Source organism: Diadema setosum, chromosome 20, assembly GCF_964275005.1.
Source record: "Diadema setosum chromosome 20, eeDiaSeto1, whole genome shotgun sequence".
In the NCBI taxonomy this organism is placed as follows: Eukaryota; Metazoa; Echinodermata; class Echinoidea; order Diadematoida; family Diadematidae; genus Diadema; species Diadema setosum.
The window spans coordinates 31,577,885-31,601,818 of NC_092704.1; the positions used below are offsets into that span (position 1 = coordinate 31,577,885).

Sequence of the window (23,934 nt, forward strand, 5' to 3'; positions counted from 1 at the left end):
CAAGAAGTTACAACTTTTTTGGCCAACTAAAAGAATATAGCGCCACCTAGTGATAATTTGGTGGTAATTTTCTTTGCTTCTTCCGCACACATCTTTTCATTTCTTTATGAACTTCGCACTCTTCTTTTTTCATTTTCTCCTTCTTTATTCTTTCTTCTTTATGAAGGAGCTTAATTAAACGCATAAAATTAATCACTTTTGGATGGACAGTCCATTTTCAATCACACCCCCCTTTTACGTGTTTCATGATATTAATCATCCAGGGAGGTGAGACAATTAGGTTATTTCTCCGTGATCTTTAAAGGGAAGATAAACCCCAAGAGCAATGTGGATTGAGTGAAAGCAGCAACATTAGTAGAACACATCAGTGAAAGTTTGAAGAAAATGGGACAATCGATGCAAAAGTTATGAATTTTTAAAGTTTTGGTGTTGGAACGGCTGGACGAGGAGACTACTAGAGGTTATGACGTATGAGTGGACAACAATACCAAGAAAATATAAAGAAAATTCTACAAAAATCCATTTTCATGAAAATTACAAATTCCATCAACTTGATATTGACATTAGTTAGGGGTAGCAATTATTCCCCCTGCTTTCTGAAAGAGGCTGGTCCATTGCTCTTTCATAATTCTAGAAAAGTGAATTTTTGTTGAATTTCCTTTATATTTTCTTTGTATTGTTGTCCACTCATACGTCATATCCTCTAGTAGTCTCCTCATCCAGCGGTTTCAACACCAAAACTTTAAAAATTCATAACTTTTGCATCAATTGTCCGATTTTCCTCAAATTTTCACTGATGTGTTCTACTAATGTTGCTGCTTTCACTCAATCCACATTGCTTTTTGGGTTTACCTTCCCTTTAACGAGTGCTGAACCCACAATGCATGTGTTTTCATAACACTTTTCCTCTACTACCAGTAACTCCAATGTAATAATGTCTTTGTGAATTCCAGAGAGAACGGATATGCACAATGTCAGCGTCCTAGAAGAATGAATGTTTGTAAAATTCATTCTTTATTTCTACACTTGACGTCTAATCTTGTTGTAAAGTTTCCCATATAGAGAAGGCGGCACATAATATTGCGAATATTGCTCGGTTTTCGTCACTGTTCGATCTGTTAGCTTTCATAATGTCATACTCCCAACCAGTTTTCGGAAACCTTGCAGGACCACTTCATAATGATTCAATTGACTTAATTAGCTTTAAATAACTAAATAGCTAAATGACTAAATAGATTCTCAGAACTTTTTGAAAATTAAAATAAAAAGATGTTATATTTATGTGAAAAAAGCTATGATTGTTAGTTTCCGTTTTAGATGCTTTACCACTTTTCAAAGAAATGTAATATCTTCATCACAACTCTCACAACTGAAGTACAAATTAAATAAAAATCGCTAAATACAAAATTGTTAAGTTTTGAAAAAAAAAATGATTGCGAAAATCCGAATTTCTGCTACGCAAATGCAAAACATTAAAAATATTTTTCCTGGCTGAATAACGTCAAAATATGATAAGTCAGGTATTGACCGATTCTGTGACGCGTTATGTGTATTTTTGGCATGGGCAGCGCCATTACTGCGGTGTCTCAGCCGACCCCCCCCCCCCCTTCTCTCTCCCCACCCCTCTCACGCGCGCTTAATGAGAAACTGATGCATGGTTGTTTTAGCCAATGGGCGTCTCGTACTGAGTGCGCGAATGCTTGCTTAGTGCGCGAACCTTTGTTACAAGTGCGCGATAAACATGTTGCCCGTGGGGTGGGGGAGAGCAGGGGGGTCGGCTGAGACACCGCAATTTGAGCTCATGGCTGCGCCCAGTGCCATAAAATGTCTGCTGCCCTCAACGAACCCGAATCGGTCAATACAGTGCGTCCAAGAATATATCAACGAAACCGAGTTTCATTGCAACTTTTTGTGAACATAATCACAAATTTGCTTTATGAGATGCACATGCATGAATGGAAAAATACGCTTCTCTTTCATAATTATGATGCACAACTCAATGTTCATAATTCATGCATAGTCGACTGAGTTAGAACAATGGACAGTGGTTCAACCAAATTTTCATTTGCATGAGCAAAATGTGATTTTGAGTGAGTTTTTGTGGACGTTTATGAAATGTTCATGATCTAAACATCCATAATATTTTCTTCTTTCATATGAGACATTTATGGGTAAAATATGAATGACGCATGATCGAGAAAAGCTGCATAAAACATAAAAATTATATTTTTATCTATTTGACGGGATATTCGGAACCCCACCCCCCCCCCCCACCCAACAGAACAAAACATTCAGCTTTCCCGACTTAGCAGCATACAATGGATTATCTGCGAGAGTGAATTCACACAAAACTACAGCGAATATGTTCGGGAGGGGGTTCGCAGCCGGGAATACTTCATGGGGACGGAACACCCTTTATAAATGTTATCATTTATTTGAAATAAGCTATGGGGCTCATACCAATCAGGGGCGGATCCAGGAATTCCGTAAAGAGGGGGCGTGTTTACAAAATTAAAGGGGGGCGCACGCACCCCTACCCCATTTTTTTCTTTTTATTTCTTTTGTTTCAACAAAAAATAAAGGGGGGGGGGGCGTGCGCCGGTTGCGGTCCTCCCTGGATCCGCCCCTGCCAATTGAATACTAATATCGGCATTCTCGGCCTGGAGTCTATCGGAAATCAATATTAAAATAACAATGATACCAATTTTGTTAGTTTTGTACCTCAAACTAAACTTCTCTCGCAGTCTTTTCATTCCTCGCAATACATTCCACTGGCAATTATAAGCATGGTTCGTCCTTGTTAACAGAAGTGGCGGAACAATTTTGAAGGGGGAGGCGAAGCAGAAAAGGGGTACATCACTTATTTTATCACTAAATAATATGCACTTCTGACACTTCAAAGGTGCAAGTGCAGGGCAGAAAATTGTTGTTATTGTTGTTGTTGTTGTTGTTTTTTTTTTTTTGGGGGGGGGGGGGGAGGGGGGAGGGACTCGGTAGGCTTTTAATGTTCGTCATCCCCCTTTCCAACATTCCGCAGCTGCGCCCCTATTTTACCGAATCACTTGAAGAGTTTGTTCGCAAAAACCGATAAGTCCATATTTGCCAAATGGAGATATTTGCGATTAAAGGTCAAGAAAAATAAAGAGAATAATAAGACAATTTTTGCTTCTTTTGACCATAACTTCAAAAATGTACCTTATTATGTTGTGACCAATATATCATTTAAAAGGTATTATTTTGTACTTTATGACAGAGACCGTACTTCAAAATCTTCAAAAATGGACTCATCGGTTTTTGCGAACAAACTCTTCACTTCGAGCAACACTTTTTTTTAATGTACAGTATTATTACTGATATAATCGAAACATAACACATTCAATAAAATTAAGCCAAGCCTTACTAACGTCCTGTTTTAACAGAACGCTTAATAGGCCTATACATACGCCGACAACGTATCACGTCCAGAGAACAAAATTAATTTCTCGCCTCGGGCAATATGACCGCAGTCTGAGAGAGCAATTAGGGATCGTGGAGCCGGGATTTGTACAAACGCCGAGAAATGTACAAGTCTTGAAAATTGCATCAACGGGAAATGTAGGTCCTATAAACGTTTTGCCCGAAATATTAGTGTTATTATTATGAAGACTGAAGTTTCTTGATTATGGCGAATCCAGGGGTGCCTGACAAATTAGCTCTTAGCCAATCAGATGCAAGGATTTCATTAGCTTATAACAACTATGTATATGACAACTTGGCTGATAACAAGTTTTAACACAAATTACCTGTTTGCATTAACTTCTCATAGGCCTATATATCCTGCTTTGATCAGTGTATAGGCCTACAACTAGATGTCATGTTCCATGTAAATATTCATCTCTGTATTTGCGATCTGACTGGAATAGATGCATTTGAATTGAATTGAATTGAATTGAATTGAATTGAATTGAATTGAATTGAATTTAATTGAACTGAATTGAATTGAATTGAATTGAATTGAATTGAATTGAATTGAATTGAACTGAATTTGATTTGATTTCGATTTGATTTGATTTACTTCTGCATTCAGTCAGATACAAATTGAATACAAATTTCAAAAGCACAAAGACAAAGAATAGCAAGTGCAGTGAAATAAATCGATAATAGTACACAAATAAATACACATACAAATGATTGCATTGAGCAGTATATATATAAACATAAAATAAAATATACACTATTTTCAGTAAATGACAGAGATTATTGAATGCAGCAGACCACCATCGTAAGCCAAGCGATTAAGCTTGAAATTAATGGGGGCCTCATTGAAGGCTATGTACTTGTTATTTTTGGGTCATACATGTACATTTTCCGTATATTTTTTTTTATTTGTTTTTGTTTTTGTTTGTTTTTTGCTTTTGCCATTGTGTTACTAGTACATTTATATGTACTGTATTCTGCGCCCAAGCACTTATCACCGATGCTAATACGGCGCCGCCGGTTGTGGCAGCGGCGATTTATCTTTCTTGTGCTGAATTTGTGCGCATGCGTGGCATCTAGAGTATTGGCGTCGAAGACACCAATGCGACGTCAAAACATTCATCTTTGCCACCAAAATACTGTAAGTTGTTGTTTGGCTATATTATTTTAAACATTGATACCGTTTATTACACATATCTGAAATACACGGGAAGCCGAAACCTCGCCGTTTTAGCCTGGTGTCAGAGTAAATTCTCGGTGAGAACTGCAGTGTCAGTCCCATACCTTGCATTTTGTGTCGATGTTTAATTGCATGCCAATAAAATTTCGTTCCAGTCATGTCAAAAGCCAGTTAGACTCTAAATGTTCTACTTTAATGCACCACAGATCCAAGGTAGTTTAATATGACTATTGATATCCTCTGCAGATCAAGACCGGGGATCAAGGAGACCACTTCTGTGACAATGTTTGTCAAATGACAAATCCTAGCCTAGGAAAAAGAAACGGTTTTCATGACAGTTCCAGGAGTGTGTAGGCCAAGTGTCTGCCAAGTGATATTGCTTACTTGCTAACCCTGTCATCATTTTCTTCAAAATACATTCTTAACGGGAATCATTCTCAGGGGTAGCGAATGCAGAGTTAGCAGGAGAGTGCACAAAAAGCATACCTCTTTAAAACCTTTAAAGTCTTCTGGAGGGGGAGGGGGAGCAGTTGAATTGCATTGGAGGAAGGGATTTCGGATTTCAATTGTTATTAAAATTATTATTATTTTCTTTTAGCAAATAGATCATTACTATACTAGGATGTTTGATAGTGAGTGCAGTACACATTTGAATTCTGGATGATTTCTTTTCATTTGCATTTGTGCTTCATAGCAATCATACTTAAGAAATTTCAATCTTTCTACTGTTGATTTATCTTCAGTTTAATCATTGATTAGATTTTGTTTGTTTGCTTGTTTTTTAAAGGTTTGAAAGGAAAGCATTGTGCAACCATGTATCGTGGAGGAGGAAGTGTTTACAACCGCTTTGTGCCGGCCAGTCGGGGCAGGGAGAAGAAGTCCATATACAGCAATGCTATCATGGGATTTGATGAGCCGGACTTGGAAAAGATCAAGAAAAGGCACCGCACTGAGCAAGAGTAAAGATGGCTTCTGTTTTTTTCTCTCTTTTGTTATGTTTTCTTTTTTCCTCTGGAGAAGAAACACTGACACTTTGAACTCTGTTGGTGTTTATATTAGCCGAACATTTTAAGTATATAATCTATTGAAGATATAAACAATAATTTTGGGACTCAAATTTTTATGAGTTGTATCCATAATTTTGTTAAAACCATGTTTGTTAAGATGGGAGTGCACTGTATAATGATGAAGATTGCAGTGATTGATGTAGGAAGAAAGTTTACTGAGGTATAAATTGTACCGACATTGTCCAAGGATTTGGACTGGAGGATCTTGCTGGCCAAAATCAGAAGTACTATCCACAGAGCCAGCATGCCACAGTCTTTTTAGACTTTATTATCCCACACACCTTGAAAGCATGCTCATCTTTATGCAAATCGTGTCTTGATCTCTTCACAGGTACTTTGATGCTGACAGTGACGAAGAGAGTAGTGGACCTGCTCCTAAGAGACCAGATCCCTACGGCGACAGGTTCCGGGACCGGTTTGCAGACGAGGAGGAGAAAAAGGAGAGTAGCGATGAGGAGGATCCGCTGGATGCATTCATGGCTGGAATTCAGGTTTGGTCTTTTTGGTGGAATTCATGCAGAGGACATTTGATGAATGGTGTTTACTGTGCTGTCCTCTTGAGTAGACATATTTTACTGGTGTCCAACAGGACTTGACTCACTCTTTTGCATGAGTTTGAAAGTCTGGTTCAAGAAACTAGTTATGCTGTTCAGTGAACTTGTGAGTCAGTGCAAAGGAGATATGAAAGCAATACAAGGAAATTGCCTTTAAAAGTAACATTAAGCATATTTTGTATATGTTCTTACAAAAAGATGGAAAGTTACTCCATGATTAAATTTTTACCTGTGTCCCTTACCACAATACTTTGAAAGGAGACAGTATTCGTGGTGTTGACAAGTTGCAAAGCAGAAATGAGAAAATTGTAATAAATCCCAAATTTTGCAAATCAAATGTGATGAGTATTTCGTCTGCACAAAGATGTCCATAAGCTTAAATACAGTATATCAGTGAGTTTGTGTGGGTACTTTCTTGCATACATAAGCTTCAGCAAGTAAACAGTTTTTCTCAAATATTTCAGGTCTACAGGTGTGATAAATTTGTTTGCTGGCTGTATAAGGATTTGCATAATCTGCCATTTAGAACAAACATACATCCAGTTTTGTTTTTGTTTTTTGTGAAAATTTGATGTTATTACCATTGCACTCCTTCGCCTGCAAGCCAGGTTTACAATTTGAACACATATGGTTGTGTAGCAAGCTTATTTCCAATGATGATTTCATCTCTCACACATTTGAAGGTCGATTTGGCAAAGGAAGAGAAAGAACAGCAGGCCAAGCAGGAGAAGAAGTCTCAGAAACCGATGAGACAGGATATTGAAGAGCTGGATGAGATGGTGAGTTCTTGTCAACGAGAAACAGATAGCCAATACAGCGCCCTCCCATTATGATGAACACGGTTATAACGAAATTCTGGTTAAAACAAAATGAAAATTTAGGCCGCAACATTACCAGCTCGTTTTTTTATTGTTTATTTGTTTGGATTTGACAAAATTTTGATATAACAAAAGAAAACTGCCGGCCTGCGGGCTTTGTTATAATGGGAGTCTACTGTATCCTACAACTCTCTCCTCTCCTTATGCAGTGCCCTCAAAGTTTAATAGGCATCTACTGCAAGAGTGGAAATTTTCGCCGTGTTGAAATTTTCGCGCATTTTGCTCAACCAGAAACCAGCATGAAAATAAAAGCATGCGGATATTTTTGCTTGCCATATGTTCCAGTACTGTAAAAATGAAAATTTTCGTGGTGTTGAATTTTTTGTGCATTTTGCGCAACCAGAAACCAGCGTGAAAAGAAAAGCACACGATTGTTTTTGCTTGCCACATGTCCCAGTAGTTGATGTCTTGACTCCGTGGAATTAACAACATGTGACACTCATCTTACCCGGTCAAGCTAAAAAAAGAAAACAGTCTCGCGAAAATATCTACTTTTACAGTGTACATGCACTGTCAATCTGCTTTCACCCCAACACCCTTCAGATCAACACTTACTGTGCTTTGTCCCCCAATTGGCACAGATATCTGGAAACTGATTGTCAGTGAATAGAGGTTATCTAATCCCCTAAATCCCTGCTGTGTCACCATGGCCTTATTGTTGGACTGTGAGGCACATTGCTACACCTGAGTGAGCGTGCTGACTTTATAACTAGGTCAAGTTTGGCTGGATTACTGAATGCTGATGAAAATGATTGGCTAGTTATTAAAGCTTAGAGTGTAGGCACATAAAGTTTAAAGGACAAGTCCACCTTCATATACATGTGGATTGAGTGAATGCAGCAATATTTGTAGAACACATCAGTGAAAGTTTGGGGAAAATCGGACAATCCGTTCAAAAGTTATGAATTTCTAAAGTATCTGCACAGTCACTGCTGGGTGAGAAGACTACTAGAGTGTATGATGTCACATGCGTACAACGTTATAAGGAAAATATAAAGAGAATTTCACAAAATATTACTTTTTGAAAAAAGTGCACATTTCCTCGACTTGTCTCTGACCTATGTTAAGGGTAATATTATTCCCCTTGCCTTCTGAAAGAGGGAAGTCAAGTGTTCTTTTATTATGTGAGAAAAGTGAAAATATCTTGAATTTATATACTTTCTCTATATAGTTGTACACATGTGACATCACAAGCTGTAGTAGTCTTCTCATCCAGCAGTGACTAAGCAGAAACTTCTGAAATTCATAACTTTTAAACGGATTGTCCTATTTTCCTCAAACTCTTGCTGATGTGTTCTATTAATATTCCTGCATTCACTCAATCCACATGTTTGTGAAGGTGAACTTGTCCTTTAAGCACCACTTGAAAATTAGTTAGTCCTTCAAATGTCAGAATTGTTCAAGATTAAGCTGCCAGACTTATATGAAGAATAGCACTGTGGCAAATTAAACCTGAGATTTATTGGCCGGAAAGTTAATTCAACCTGTTTAGCAGTGTAAGCAATGGTTTGAGACAGAGCTCACTAACAGAAATAGGACTGAAATCCGCCTCTTCTTGAGTTGTTGTTGTTGTTGTTGTTGTTTTTTTTTTTCACCCTGCACCTTCTTGGAACTTTAGTATGGAGTTGATTGAAACATATAATTGTCATGATGGTTTCGTACTTCATTATGAATATGGGGAAGCCCATATCAAATTACTGGTAATTGAGATATAATATGATTGGTAATATGATTGTAATGATTTTTTTTTTTTTCAAATCTTGGTTTAGTATACCATCAGGTATGTAGTTCAGAGAGAAAATAGTGATGACAGTTAACTCTTTCTGCTCTTCTGTCTTTCCACTGACATTTTTTTTTTCTTGTTTGTTTGTTTGTTTTCTTCTGTGCCTCTAGGAAGCCTACATGAAGTACATGGAGGAAAACCCAGAGGCCGGCCTCAACACACTACCTGTCAACGATGAAGACGATCCAATAGACTACGATGCTGATGGCAATCCCATCATACCTGAGAGGTCAAAGATCATTGATCCTCTTCCTCCGGTGGATCATTCAATGGTATGTGAAGTGCTTTTTCCCTTTGTCTAATTTGTTTTATGCATGTATTTGATTTGTTCATTTTGGGGTGGGATGGGGGTTTGCTTGTCATGTCAACTGCAAGTTGAAATAGAACAGGTTTATTCTTAAGCCTGTCAGATAATTATTCTCAAGTACATACATTGCATCACCAATGAAGCACATTGCATTTTAGAATGGCTGTTGGATGAAGCAGCTAGTGTTATGTCTGATTATCCATTTCTTCACTCGATACATACTACAGTAGAAAGACACATTACATGTGATGACATGAGACGATTAAAAGGGATAAATAATTACCTGTTCAAAATATTTTCATGTATTCAACAATTCAGTGCTAGCTTATTCTTAGTTAGAGTTCTGTGCTGCCCTGCATTCACGACTGGTGGCAGATTTCATGTTGCAGCAGCTTTTCTTTACAGTCAGTCTCTCTTAGCTATGACAAAACAGTACGCTTTCCGCAGTATCTCCTGTTGTGAATTGATTTTTTATACTTTTCAGGAAGGTGTCTTTTTAGAGATAATTATTCACAATGAAATATTCATAGAGAGTATCTAGATAAGAGACGCAAACTGATTCCCACAATGTTGTGACAACATCCCGTGAAATTTATGATTGTGATTTCATGCGTACATCGAAATATTATTTATTTATTCCATTGTCTTTCGATCCACAGATTGACTATGATCCATTCACCAAGAATTTCTATGAGGAGCACGATGCAATCAAGGGTCTCAACTACTCAGAGGTCATCGATCTTCGCAAGAAACTTGGTATTCGGGTGAGTTGGAGATGTGCATGGAGCCCTTCAGTTATGTTTTTATGTTATCAGTTTAATTTTGTTATTTTGGCTGGTTCTTTTTTAAGGTTGTATATCTTACATTTTGTGAAGATGGAGTAATTATCAAAGCATTACCTTTTACTTATCAACATTTGAGAGTAATGTGATTTCACAGATTGAGTTTATAGAACTGAATTAAGGTTATACAAATTTAAATGAGCAAGGATAAAAAGGGTGACATGTAAAGACAGCATTGTTTCGGAGATGACTAAACATGGAATATCTCAGCCGAATAAAGAGTTGTACATCAATAGGTAATCTATGAACAAATTGTGGAGTGCATTCTATTTACCTGTATATACCACTTGACTTGTTACATGTATGTTGTATTGTTGTTTGGAGTGAATTTCTCCACACACTATAATATTTCTGATAGGATTAATGTTAACAGATACACTGTATTATTTGCTGCTGTGTATTTGTTGTTCCTGGCAGGTTTCTGGTGCAGATCCACCCAAGCCAGTGTCCAGCTTTGCCCACTTTGGGTTTGACGAGCAGCTGATGCACTACATCAGGAAATCAGATTTCTCCAGCCCCACACCGATCCAGGCTCAGGTAAGATACAACAGTGTGGAATGATAAGATGGAAGAGTGATGGAAATGGTGGTGATAGCGGTCTAGCTGATGGTTTCCATGGCGATGCTGATGATTGTGATGATCACAAGAGAAAAAGTGACACCAGTGGTGGTGATGGTGATGATAATGGTAATGCCAGTGGTCGCGAGGATGATGTTAGTGTTTTTTGTGTTGACGATGATGCTAATGGGAATTATAAAATGGGTTCAAGAATGTAGCCAATTGGAAGCACTGAAATGAGTCACGTGTGCGTGCATTAATTTCTTAGTAAATGCACTAAGAAGAGTCTCTCTTCCACCTCCCTGGCCTGACGTACGTCACAATGTTTACACTAGCAGTGCGCACTCAATCAGTTGTTACAAGTGCGTCATGCGCTACTATACGCGCTGTCAATCCTGTAAACAACTTCTAGTTCGGGCTGCGGGCTGCCACAACAGCCGGCGGCCTTTCTTGTGCATAACACGTGGCGTACGTATACTCTTATACGTACGTACAGTACTTATGTGCGGGATTTCCGAGTGCGACGTGCGTAAATGTTTGGGACGAACATCTTCGGACATCTTGACTTTTGAGCGAGTGCTACATGTAGCTGACTGGTATTGACCCACAAAGGTACGTGAATAATGCTGTTAGTTTTCGACCCATTTTATAAAACAAATGATGCACAGGATTATTTTGTGGTGTTAGTGACACACACACTCTATCCTGTGCATCATTTGTATATAAGTGTTACTTTTGTGTTTGTTGATGATTATGATGATACAAGTGATGTTGGTGGTGATGATATTGGGGAAGGTACGTGGACAATGGTCAGTACTGTGATGATTTTGATGACAAAGGTTAATGAGGTTTTCTGTCCATACCCTTTCTTGTGGATCAGGAGATGATCTTTGTCATCATTTTGAGTGCACTAGAATTCTATGATACCTTGTTACACCTGTATTGCACATCCCAGAATGCAAAGTAGAACTACCTTTCTTCAGCACCAACCTGTGTTTAGATCATTGTTCTGCATCTTGCTACCTCCCTCTGCAAGAAACGTTGAATTGAGTATTACCATCTCCCTTTCCAGGGTGTGCCCATTGCGATGGGAGGTCGAGACCTCATTGGCATAGCCAAGACTGGGAGTGGCAAGACGGCAGCCTTTGTCTGGCCAATGCTGGTTCATATCATGGATCAGGTGAGTTTGGGTCACGCTCAGATGAGCTCCGAGTGTTTGAAAACAGACTATGAGAATTGTAGAAGATTTAAAGACATGTATGGGCGTAATGTTCCAGGTCAACGATCAGATGTTCATCTGTCACTTTTCAAGGAGATATAATCTCTGGAAATTTTATTGTTTATGTATCTGTAAGCATATCACAAGGTTTCTCTCTTCTTGGAATGTGTGCATGGTGCATTTGTGTTATGTTGATATACACAACTCCATTCTCCTTGTTCTTGCTCAGTAAAGGAAAGTAAATTGTGTGTTTACTACCCAGGTTCAACGATGCAATGCATTTGAAGCAAAAGGACAGCATTCACATTTCTCGTAAGAGATCTATAATTATAATTATAATTCTGATTCTCATTTGCTACACAGAAAGAGATCATGAAAGGAGATGGTCCAATAGGACTCATTTGTGCACCCACCAGGGAGTTGGCACAGCAGGTAATGTGTTGTCATGGCAGCATACTCCTATGTACTCGGCTGCTTAATATTATTTTTCTAATACGTGGAGAAGTGTCCAGATAAGCACCTCTCAAACAGAGATTGTTTTGGAGATGGCACTGATATGCAGATATGTTTCAGCATAATATTTATTCTACAGATTCTTAAGGAAATTAGAAATATTCCCTTTTGTAGCTCTCATTGGCATATCTTAAGAATGTTTGAAAATTTCATCATTAGGGATAAGTGTACAAATTTCAAACTAAAAGACCCAAACATGTTATCTGTACAGTTTGACAAAGCTATTGTCACAGGTTCTTTTCTTCCCCTGAAAATGACAAGATTCATTCATATTGGTTAGCCTTGGCTAGAGATGAAAAATAGAAGGGATAAATTCTTCTCCTTGTACCTTCACTGATATTGACACAAGGGGACCCGGATTTAAAATGCACTGAAGGGATTAAATTGCAGAAAATATCATGATTATGATGGAATTTAACGTAGAATCATAGAACTTTGTTTTCTCTGCATTTCTCAGATCTACCTTGAGGTGAAGAAGTTTGGCAAGGCCTACAACATCCACTGCGTGTGCGCCTATGGTGGTGGCAACATGCATGAACAGCAGAGGGCATGTGAGGAGGGTCCTGAAGTCATTGTAGCAACTCCAGTAAGTTGACAAAGAGTTATTGCTTGTGTATGCACTGGCACACAGCTACAGTCGCTGCTCTGAAGCTGGATTTGCAGCTTCATACCTTACAGAAAGTATGAAGTCCAAGAGTTATGTTACGTTAATAACATAAAACATCATAACTACGAGCTGTTCCCATTTCAAGGGAATATTTTTTTTTTCTTTCAAGGAAGAAAAGGCTGTATCCAAGGTTGTGTTCATATTGATAAAGATTGGGATTTTTTTTCCCAATTTCACTCAAATTTGTTCCATTTTGTTGACCTTCAAGGCTTGCATATATATAGCAATTTGTTGTATAAGACCAGTTAAAACAATGTCTGACTGAAAAAATAATGTGTGGAAAACAAATTTTTCTTTCTCTCTGCTGGATGTGGTCTGTGGTCATCTAATAATTCTCAATCGTACCAACCTGGAAGTACTTTGCTCCATCTGTTGTGACAGTGTTATTCACCTGATACACAGTTTGTAGTATTTCTCATTATTTGTTCCTTACTTTGAAGTTGAGATCCACAGGATACTGCTCAGAAGACTGCAAAAACACTATAAAATTTCAGTTTGTTATATTGCTTGTATAAAACTATAATGGAAGGTATTGCAATCAAGAAAGATTTTAGTGAGAGAGTGTGATAGACACACGCAATGGTCGTAGAGGAGAGATAACTGTAAAACCAGAAATGTTTGTGTGCATTTTATTTTCGCAAATTTAGTGAGACCCAAGATTTGTGAAATTAAACTGCATGCAAAAGTTCCTGTCGACACTATATGCATTGAATGCCAGTGGCAATTTTGCCGAAATTTCACTCCGCGAAAATATCTTGCTTCACAGTACACTGTATTGAGAGACTATACGAGGACAGGTCATAGTTCAAAGGTCTTGTGTTCTGCTTGTTTAGGGTCGCCTGATTGACCTGGTGAAAAAGAAGGCCACTAACTTGAGGAGAGTCACGTACCTGGTCTTTGACGAGGCTGACCGCATGTTTGACATGGGCTTTGGTGAGTTTGTGACTCCACATTGACATGGGAGTTGTAGTGTAGCTTTTAACATCTTGTATGAAATGGGAGAAAGGCTGCTTATTTACTGTCATATAACTTATTTTCACTTGATTCTTAGAAGTGTACCCTGTGATTATATCTACAAAGTTAGATCACCGTTAATAGGCAAGACAGATTCATGTTTCAGTTCTAGAAGAGAGCTAACAATATCAAACTCCGAGCAAGTTTTGTTACCAAAGTTTTAAATATCTCAATTTCAAACTTTATCTCGGTTGGACTGTAACATGGAGGTGACATGTAGAACTGGTGCAGTGTGCAGAAGGGTTTTTGTGGTTATTGTTGTTTGTTGTTTTTTATTCTTATTTATTTATTTTTTTGTTGTTGATGCAATCTTTAACCCTAACTAGGCCGGGCTATTTAGGTAGTTGATAGAGCCGGGGGGGGGCCTCCCAGGCCCCCCCTCCAGATCTCGGCCGTCGACCGCGCGATCGCGACGAAAATTGGCACACACATTGCCTATGATGTAATCTAAAATACCAAGAAGTTAATTTTTCAAAAAATCATCATTTATGCTAAATTATGCTAATTTATGCATGATGATGCATAAAATTAGACTATTTGGTATAAATCACACAAAAAAACTCAAAACAGGCACATTTTTGTGTAAATATTCTTTTTAGTGTCCTTAGCAAATGTAATAAAAAAAAATTGTGATATCAGAAAAAATTCTTAAGTATTCTATTGTTTTTTTGAATTTCTTATGTATTTCTTTGTTTTTTCGACTTTATGTTTTTTATTGTTTTTTCGATGAAATTTGTCCGCGACATCGCTCCGAACAAGAAAATATGTTATTCATTGATTTTAATCAATAAAACACCAAAATAATCATGCTTTTATGAAATTTGCCAGTAAGCACAGTTTGCATTAAAATTGTACATGAATTAACGTTTTTGAGCAATTTTTGGTCTGACATGCATGTACATATTTATGCATAACTTCGGAACCGCGCACCCGGGCGTCGCAAATTTGGTGTCAAAAGATGCGGGAGACTCGAAAGAAAAAAGTCATGAAACGTCGCGGCGATAGCTTTTTTCGATTGCGATACATCGCGCGGAACGTCGAGGGGGGGGGCCTCGGAGGCCCCCCCCCGGCCTAGTTAGGGTTAAGACATCTGCATTGTAGCTTCACATTGCCTGCAGTTTGTAGACATGTAGTACGATATTAAGCCATTGCCAATGGGAGTCTAGTATGTCATGCACAGATTCTACGAAGATTTTGGAATCTGGCAGGGGATGGGTTAAATGCCAACAGCATGTAATGAAACTAGACATCTCAGAAAGACTGCAGGTGTGTCTTGATGTAAATTAGCATACATTATGGCGAATGATTTTGATATTGCTTTGCTTTGTTGTTGTTGCTTTTTTGATACCTAGAACCTCAGGTGCGTTCCATTGCCAACCATGTGAGGCCAGACAGACAGAGTAAGTTAAATGCTTATAACAGCTGAACAGTCCAAAGTACAGATTACTTAATGTGTTTGTGTGTGTGTGTTGTTGGAAAGAACTATCTACCAGTATGCAAACCTTGTATGACTGATGCAGTGACTGCATTGTTTTTGTCAGTTTAGGTCACAAATGATGTATTACTGTACAAGACTTAGAGAGCCTTGAAAAGTCCTCAATTACAGATCATTTGTCTAATCATGCCACAATATATCTTTGGATGTGTGTTAATTTTCTTTTTGCTGTCCTATTTTTTTTTTTTAATTTTAGAACAAATTGCAAAAAAGTAATGTATAAATAGATGTGTAGCTTTTATAAATGAATTGCCTCTGACGTGAGTTATAAATTGTTTCATACATCCTTTTGTTCCACAGCAATGCACAAAATTTGCCATATAGCCTCAGTTTTTCCAGAAAGTCTCAAGTTTTAGTCAATGAATGGATTTGTCTCAAACATATTCTTGGCTCTCGATTTTATGATGATATCTATTGCTGTCTTGTGTTTGATACAAAGCCAATTAAGTTGTCTCCCTTGGTTACAATGCGGAGGGTTGAGGGCATAATTCCCTTTCTCATTGAGGACAACTTCTTGTGAACACAGCGAATATATACCACTGGAAGGTCATGTTCCTAATGTGATTATATTGCTGTATACAATGTATGTGATAAAGTTGTAATGTTGTGTAGGAGGTTATATATGTGGTAAAATAATTTCCTTGTCCATTTGTGCCCTTCTGACAGCGCTGCTTTTCAGCGCCACGTTCAGGAAGAAGGTTGAGCGTCTCGCGAGGGACATTCTGATGGACCCCATACGGGTCATCCAGGGAGACATTGGAGAGGTGAGATGTCCAGATGGTGCCAGAATGCAAATGGAAATGTCTCGGCAAAGTTACTGTCCATGGTCATTTGTCTTGCACAAGGGCCTTAGTGTGGATACGATCCTGTTAGGGTTGTGTATGTGTGTGTGTTTGTATTTGTGTTTGTCATTTGGTAGGTTACAAGGCTTTCACATATAAAAATGCTCAGAAAATGCCAATTGCGAGTCCTAATTGTTTATCTGAAGATATCATGATCTCATGATACTCTGAAAGAACTCATTATCCCGGCCAATTGCATCAGTTAGACAAGTAGAGCTTTTTGATGTATTGTGAGCAAATTTCAAATGGTGGAAGATGAATTTTGAGCCATTCTTAGCACTATGTTTGAGCTCTAGGCAGAGATATTGAAGTGATGAGTAGGGAATTGGGAGACTGGACAACAAGACTTACAAAACAATAGCAGAGAAAAATATTTTGTTCCACATTCCATCCCACAGGCTAACCAGGATGTCATGCAGGTGGTAGAGATCTTTACAGACCAGACCCAAAAGTTTCCCTGGCTCCGGGCACGGCTGGTGAGATTCACCACTGAGGGCAGCGTGCTCATCTTCGTCACAAAGAAGGTCAATGCTGAGGAGCTGGCCAATAACCTGAAGCAGAAGGACTTCCAGGGTATGGGAAAATTTAATTCAATTCAATTTAATTCAATTCAATTCAGTTCAATTCAATTCAATTCAATTCAATTCAATTCAATTCAATTCAATTCAATTCAATTCAATTCAATTCAATTCAATTCAATTCAATACAATTCAATTCAATTCAATTCAACTCAATTCCATTCCATTTCATTCCATTCAATTTACTTCACTTCACTTCAATTCAATTCAATTTAATTCTGTTCAGTTCAATTCAATTCAATTCATTTCAATTCAATTCAATTCAATTCAATTCATTTCAACTCAATTGAATTCAACTCAATTCAACTCAATTCAATTTAATTCAATTCAGTTCATTTCACATCTCTTGAAAATGCACAAACATACCCAGACATATATATATATATATATATATATATATATATATATATGTACAGAACATAACACAGAAATATACACAAACAATGTCAAAACACAAATAGCACAAAGACTGTTACTATTTTGAAGAATAAAAAATGTGGACAATATTATTATGTTCATGCCAAGTATGAAAAAAGTGGCTAAAAGAAAGAAACTTCAAAGAATGGGAGTCAAAGTGCTCACAATGTGAAACTTGTTTTACATTTTAAGAGGTCCCAGTTTACTGTGCCAGTGGTTAGATATAATCAAAGCAATTTTGCAGCTCATTGATCTCTTAGATACTTCCAAAGTGCATTTTGATCTGGTATCATTGTTGTTCAAATACCACACACACGAATCTGTTGTTTTCTTTCTAGTAATTAGAATGTGCATAGAGTGTAATTCTTGTGATTACATAAGGAAAGTGAGATATAGAATTGTGCAAGACTGTCATAATAGACCAAACACAAAAGTAATAGTCAAAAGTAAGAAACCCATACATAGTGAGGATATTTCTGTGTGCCGATACATGCACGTGTATCTAGAAGAAACATCTAGGAATGCATCTCGTATACTGGTACACTTTGTTTCTGAATCAGTCTTTGGTCAATATTGGTCAGTTAGAATGCATGCTGTATTATTTTGTGTGTGGAAATCAGTGTTATGATGGAGTGGATGATTTGCATAAGATACTGGTGACCCTATATTCCTTGTTCTGCTTTCAGTGGGTCTGCTGCATGGAGACATGAACCAGCTCGAGAGAAATGAGATCATTACGGCCTTCAAGAGGCGTGCTATCCCCATACTTGTGGCTACAGATGTGGCAGGTAAGAAAAGACGAAGCTTGAAAAGAAGTGCTTAGTCAGGGCCAACCACCCAAATAGATAAGCGATCATATTCCGTGGCTTACGTACAGTTATTTGATGGTGTCTTTAACTTCTTTAACTGATTTTCAGGTTGTGAAAGGCAGACTTCAACTGATGTTTTGCTGTTGTTTTGTTGCACAAAGTCAGATGCATATTAATCTTTCGTTAATATCAAGTAGACTAAATTTGTGGAATTGAGAGAATTACAAAAGAGAGGTTCTGTCATGCTCAGATTTTGTAGTCTAATCAGAATTCAGATATAGAAATCATGGTTGTGTTTGTGCCAGAAATGATATTTCAGAAGTACGTGTCATGTGTTTTGTCTCATGTTTGTGTGCAGCAAGGGGTCTGGACATCCCGTCAATCAAGAACGTTGTCAACTACGATGTGGCCCGAGACATCGACACCCACACCCACCGGATAGGACGAACGGGCAGAGCGGGTGAGTGAGTGAGCCACTAGTGGGAATGGGAAGTCATGCTGATCTTTTTGTTGTACCATTCCTAAATATTTTTAGGTGATGTGGAGTAACAGTAGTGTTCAGGATCGATAATTTTGATCAGTATTGCTCAAGTTGATCTGACCGTTGGTGTTGGAGCTCAGTATAAGGCAGGTGGTTGGAAGGTAACAGTGGTGCCTCAACACTAGCACGGAAATAGCCCAATGTGCTGTAAAACATATACAGCTAGAGGCAGTGGATACAATGTTCTGAGCATCAGCATAAACTTCTACCAGGCAAAGTTTATTGTAAATGTTCAGAATTCTGCTTGACATGTCTAGAAAAAAGCATAATCTTACAGCTCTGTCAAAAGCTTGAAACCTTAGTATCCTGTGTAACCTGAATGTTGAAATCACAATGTGCTTTTATAGGCACCTTGAGCAAAACAAACTGCTGAACATGTATGTCCTGTATGCAGCTACAGGTTTGATTCCTAGTGGTAGAGACTCAAAGATAGTTCAAGTGAAGTTAGCACATTGAAATGGGTGATACTCCCTCACTTTTGCAATAAAAACAAAGCAAAACAAAGTCAAAAGCTTAAGGTGTCTTTGCCTTCCAGTCTCAAAGTCCCCAGATGATGAGTCAATAAATGCATTTAAAGAACTGATTTGGACAATTATGTCAATCTAAGTATTTCTGTATTTTAACCTCAGGTGAGAAGGGCACCGCGTACACTCTCATCTTGAAGAAGGAGTCACAGTTTGCGGGTGACTTGGTGCGGAACCTAGAGGGCGCCGATCAAGCTGTGCCAAAGTCTCTGCTAGATCTTGCCATGCAGGTGAGTGTTCTTTTTTTTTCTCCATTTATTTTTTAAATCCTGTTTTGTGTTCTTTCTTGTTAGACTTACCCGTTTTGTTCATGAGGCTAGTAAATGTATGTAGAATGTTGTGGTGGTAAAGATGTATATACAGTGTGACCTCAATTATCCGGCCGTCTCTTATCCGGACTTCTCTATCATCCGAACGTGTTCACGCAGTTGAGACGAAAAAAGAGAAGTGATTTTAAACTCAAGTAAAACTTCTACCAAACTCACCTGATTTCCTACAATATTCTCAACAGAAACGTGTTATGAATGTTGCATCAAAATATTTCAATTTCTGTAAAAATGGACTTTACGTTTGATAGGCTGGCATAGATTACACCCTTGTTGCTGTGTATGCTACATTTAACTAGTTACCACTGGGTAGGCAGCTTCATGTGCATGTAAATAAACATTGTTTCTCCCATATCCTGCTAATTCAGACTGTACTCACCTCTCCAGTAGAGGTTTGCCTTGTGTGTTCAATTCTTGTATTCATGATTTAAAGTGCACATTTCCTACCCAACATTTTGCTTATTTGTCTTTTCACGTAAATGTACTTGCTCTGGCAGAACCCCTTCTTCAAGAAATCTCGCTATCGCGCCGAGAAGGGCAAGCGGCTGAACATTGGTGGTGGCGGGCTTGGTTATCGCGAGCGACCAAGCTTCGGATCGGGAGGAGGAGGAAAGGGAGAGGGATCAATGACAGAGTTCCTCGGTTCCCAAGACGGAGATAAGGGCGTTGGAGGCCTGTACACCAGCAGACTGAATGCTGTCAGGAATGCATTTTCTGTAAGTCCAGTGTATTTCCATGACAAAGCTAGCTTAGAAAATGGCACCATCTTTGTCCTATGCACCTTTGAGGGGAATAGGTTTTGCATCCAGGGAAAGCTTTTATTGAATTTATATTCTGTCATTCTAAAATGGACTGTATTACAGTAAACCTGATACTAGTAGCTTCTAATTTTTTTTCCGTTTGTTTGTTTGTTTGTTCGTTTTTAAAAGTGCATTTGGCATCAGAGTAGTTTGTACCAGCTTTCAGCTTTAAAGAAATACCTGCCGTTATGTCTCTTTCTGTGATTGGTTATGATATTTCTTTATTCTCTGTATAAAATTTGAGTTCTATGGAAGCTATTCGGCACAGCTAAAGGTTTAATATGTGCATGGTTACATGCACCATTCTACTGTTAAAGGGTGTGTACAGTTCTGGTCGAGGTGAGGATCTAGCTTTTAACGTTTTGCGTGATATTCAGAAACCACTCTATGAGATGTCAAAGAGCATGCAATTCTAAGGGGTATCAAAAGCTTATTTGATAAAAATTGGTTTTGAAATGGCTGAGATATCCAAAAACAAGGTGAAACAAAGATATCCTAATAAAAGGCGTGGCTTCTTGTCTTATATAAGGGGTATCAAAAGTTTATTTGATGAAAATCAGTTTTGAAATGACTGAGATATCTAAAAACAAGGTGAAACAAAGATATCCTAATAAAAGCGTGGCCTGTAGTCTTTTATTATTGTCATTTTTTTGGATATCTCAGCCATTTGAAAACCAATTTTCATCAAATAAATGTTGAATCCTTCTTAAAATTACATGCTCTTTCATATTTCATAAGAGGTTTCTCAATATCTCACTTAGGAATGTAAAAAACATGAATCCTCACCTCAACCAGTACTGTACGGCCCCTTTAAAGCAGAAATTTTACCCAGTTTTACAGCAGTTGAAAGATTTTGTGTCATGCGTTCAGTGAAAGTGATTTATGTAATATATCGCATATATTACATTATATCATGTTATATTATCCCATATCCAATGTTCACACTGAAGTGAAGAGCATTTACACAAATGTTTTTCTCCTGAATTATGCTTTTTCGTGCAGGCCCAGTACAAGTCTCACTTTGTGGCTTCCAGCTCCTCTCCGGCCAATGCCTCAAATGTCTACAACTCGGAGTTTGAATCGACGAGGGGTGGTTCCATGTCCGCCGTGCCCCCTCCCCCATCGTTCCAGTCCCGCCCGCAGACCCACCACCGTGGTTCCATCAGCAGCAGCCAGGTCAGTAGCAGCACTGGAGGGTTCTCTTCCCTGGCACCCACCGTCAGATCCTATGTGCCGTCGCAGTTGTCAATGTCATCACCATCATTGTCGTCGTCGTCGACATCGTCATCGTCATCGGCTACAGCGGTATCCTCTGCAACCTCTCCCTCCTCATCGTCATCATCCTCGACCTTGCATGGCGGTGAGAGCGGTCCTGGCACACGCAGCGCCAACGTCAGCTTTGGGCACATGCGAGGGATTACAATGAATCGCGGCGGTGGTGCCCATGGGGACAAGTGGGGCGGGCACCGTACCAACAGGTGGGACAGTGACGGGAATCTGGAGGTGGACAGCGCAACAGCCGAAGGTCAAACGGAGAGCCCACAGGAAGAGCTGACCCAGGCCGACATTGACAACGCCAGCAAGACTTCCGGCTGGACGCTCAGGGGAGTGAACTTTGAGGCCGCAAGTGGCAGCAGTGGTAGCGCAGTTCTCCACGGCGGGGATGTTAGTAGTAGCTCCGTAAGCAGTAGCAGCGGCAGTGGAGCAGCTGCGACAGACGGGCAACCAAAGCCCAAACGCAAGAGTCGGTGGGATACATAAGTGTGTGTTGGCATCATGACTGGTGTGAAATTGCTCGCTTAATTACCCACTTCATTCTCAGTGTTGTAATATACTATCACACATACGTTACTCTTTGGTTTGAGTACACTATTTTGGTGTTATAAATGCCATGTCATCATGGGAAAGTTTGCAACACAACTAGAGTTTGACCAGTCTGTTTAACAGCTTACGCCCTCGTATAAAGCTAACCTGCCTTGATTTGTCTAGAAACAATTAAGTGTTTGATCAACTTTGCTACATACATTTCATCTATTTTCAGTTTAAAAAAAGAAGGTTACATATTGTAGTTAACCTTTCTTCACGCTTATTTCTCTTGGACCCCATCTGAGGGTCTCAAGTTGTTCCCTGTCTCAACATGGATATTTTGACTGTTTTCAGTGCTTGCAGTATGCATATCAGTGTACCTCAAATGGAATCAACCATCAACTGCCTCTTGTCATACGTAATGGTTCCCACAACCAGTCCTGATTTGCTATTTTAACATGAATGTCCAGTACAAACTTGATATGCAGATGTATAAGCATGCTTGTTTCAGACGGGAGATAACACTCTCCTGTCTTTATTTGGCAACCCGGAACCAGACTTCACAAATTTGGACTAAACATACATGGATATTTTTTTTTTCAGAGTAGAAAAGGGCACACCATAATTTACTTTGAGAACCTACCAAAATACCTTTTACCATTAGGATTAAAATAAGATGTGCAACATGGTGGTCTAGCTCCTTGATGGTATGCTGTGCAGTGATTATAAGGAAATGCCATAGGTGGAGGGGGGGGGGGGCAGAAGTAAAAAAAACTGATCAAAGCAAAACTCCGGATTCTCACTGCACTGTTAATGATTCTACTGTGTTGGCCATAGCTTGGGGCTTGGTTTTACAAGCCTCATTTGGTAGCCCATGGGGCAAGAATCAAAACAAACAAACAGTTGGTCATTGTAAGTATGTCACGCTGGTTGTACAGATATAGCGTAATGAGTATATATATGTACTGACAAAATCCTGCAAGGGAATAGTCGCTTGTTTGCATGGGAATTATACAAGATTTTAGGGTATCATAGCTGCCGAGTTGTGTGTAAAATGCTATGGCTCATTTTTCTGAATTACAGCCTTTCTTGGTTTGTCTGTGCTGATACACAAGGCACACAAATATGCACACATACTCACTTCGATGTGTGGTGGGACTACTTCGTTATGGAAATTGAGAGTTTAGGAAACCAAGATTGGGTCCCAGAATGTCACTCTTCTTGTTCATCACTTTATCCCAGATTAGACTTCTATGTATGCAGCGGAGTTATTGCATTATCCCAACAATACTGTTGCGATTTTGGGTTTCTGTTTTATGTGGTGCTGCTAGCTGCTGGAGTATTTAGTATTGCCTCCAACTTAACTCAGCACTCAAGAATCCCATGCACACACAATTCATCCTCTTCAATTTCAGCGCTGACCATCGCGAACTCCACATGCACCCAGGCGCACAGAGAATGCTTCACAAAAAGCTCAAACCAGGAACAACTGCACCTGTCATACCTTTTGCACTTTGTGGATACCGCCTTGCTGTTTCATTTGTTTTTAAATCGTCATCAGATATGTCCCTGTGAATTTGGATTGAGTCTTTTTTGCATGGCCATCATTGTCACTGTGCACCTCACCAGTAGTCATCGTTAGGGAAAGCAAATGTCAGGACATTTAAGGTATTCGACAAAGTATTGCTGCTTCTCCCCACCGATCGAAACAAACTTCTAATGCACTGGAAAGGACAGTTTCGTGTTGGCTTTCCGTTT

General features: G+C 38.9%; 1 protein-coding gene across 1 annotated transcript; it reads left to right on the forward strand.

The window, feature by feature from the left end:
* The first annotated feature begins 4,538 nt into the window (after positions 1 to 4,538).
* LOC140243317 (ATP-dependent RNA helicase DDX42-like) lies at positions 4,539 to 22,255 on the forward strand. The gene is made up of 19 exons (XM_072322990.1): positions 4,539 to 4,597; positions 5,424 to 5,595; positions 6,035 to 6,194; positions 6,941 to 7,036; positions 9,029 to 9,190; positions 9,885 to 9,989; positions 10,485 to 10,604; positions 11,698 to 11,805; positions 12,208 to 12,276; positions 12,815 to 12,943; positions 13,858 to 13,957; positions 15,391 to 15,438; positions 16,200 to 16,297; positions 16,774 to 16,948; positions 18,057 to 18,158; positions 18,538 to 18,639; positions 19,350 to 19,474; positions 20,068 to 20,286; positions 21,373 to 22,255. Exons 2-19 carry the CDS (start codon positions 5,450 to 5,452, stop codon positions 22,129 to 22,131), a joined length of 2,823 nt encoding a protein of 940 aa, XP_072179091.1. The 5' UTR covers positions 4,539 to 4,597; positions 5,424 to 5,449; the 3' UTR covers positions 22,132 to 22,255.
* Positions 22,256 to 23,934: the final 1,679 nt, after the last annotated feature.

Excerpts from the sequence above, each read along its gene's own strand:
- LOC140243317 (XM_072322990.1), top strand. The coding sequence starts at position 5,450 with ATGTATCGTGGAGGAGGAAGTGTTTACAACCGCTTTGTGCCGGCCAGT. Across the intron at positions 9,191-9,884 it reads CTCCGGTGGATCATTCAATG|ATTGACTATGATCCATTCAC; the intron begins GTATGTGAAGTG and ends TTCGATCCACAG. Across the intron at positions 15,439-16,199 it reads TGTGAGGCCAGACAGACAGA|CGCTGCTTTTCAGCGCCACG; the intron begins GTAAGTTAAATG and ends CCCTTCTGACAG.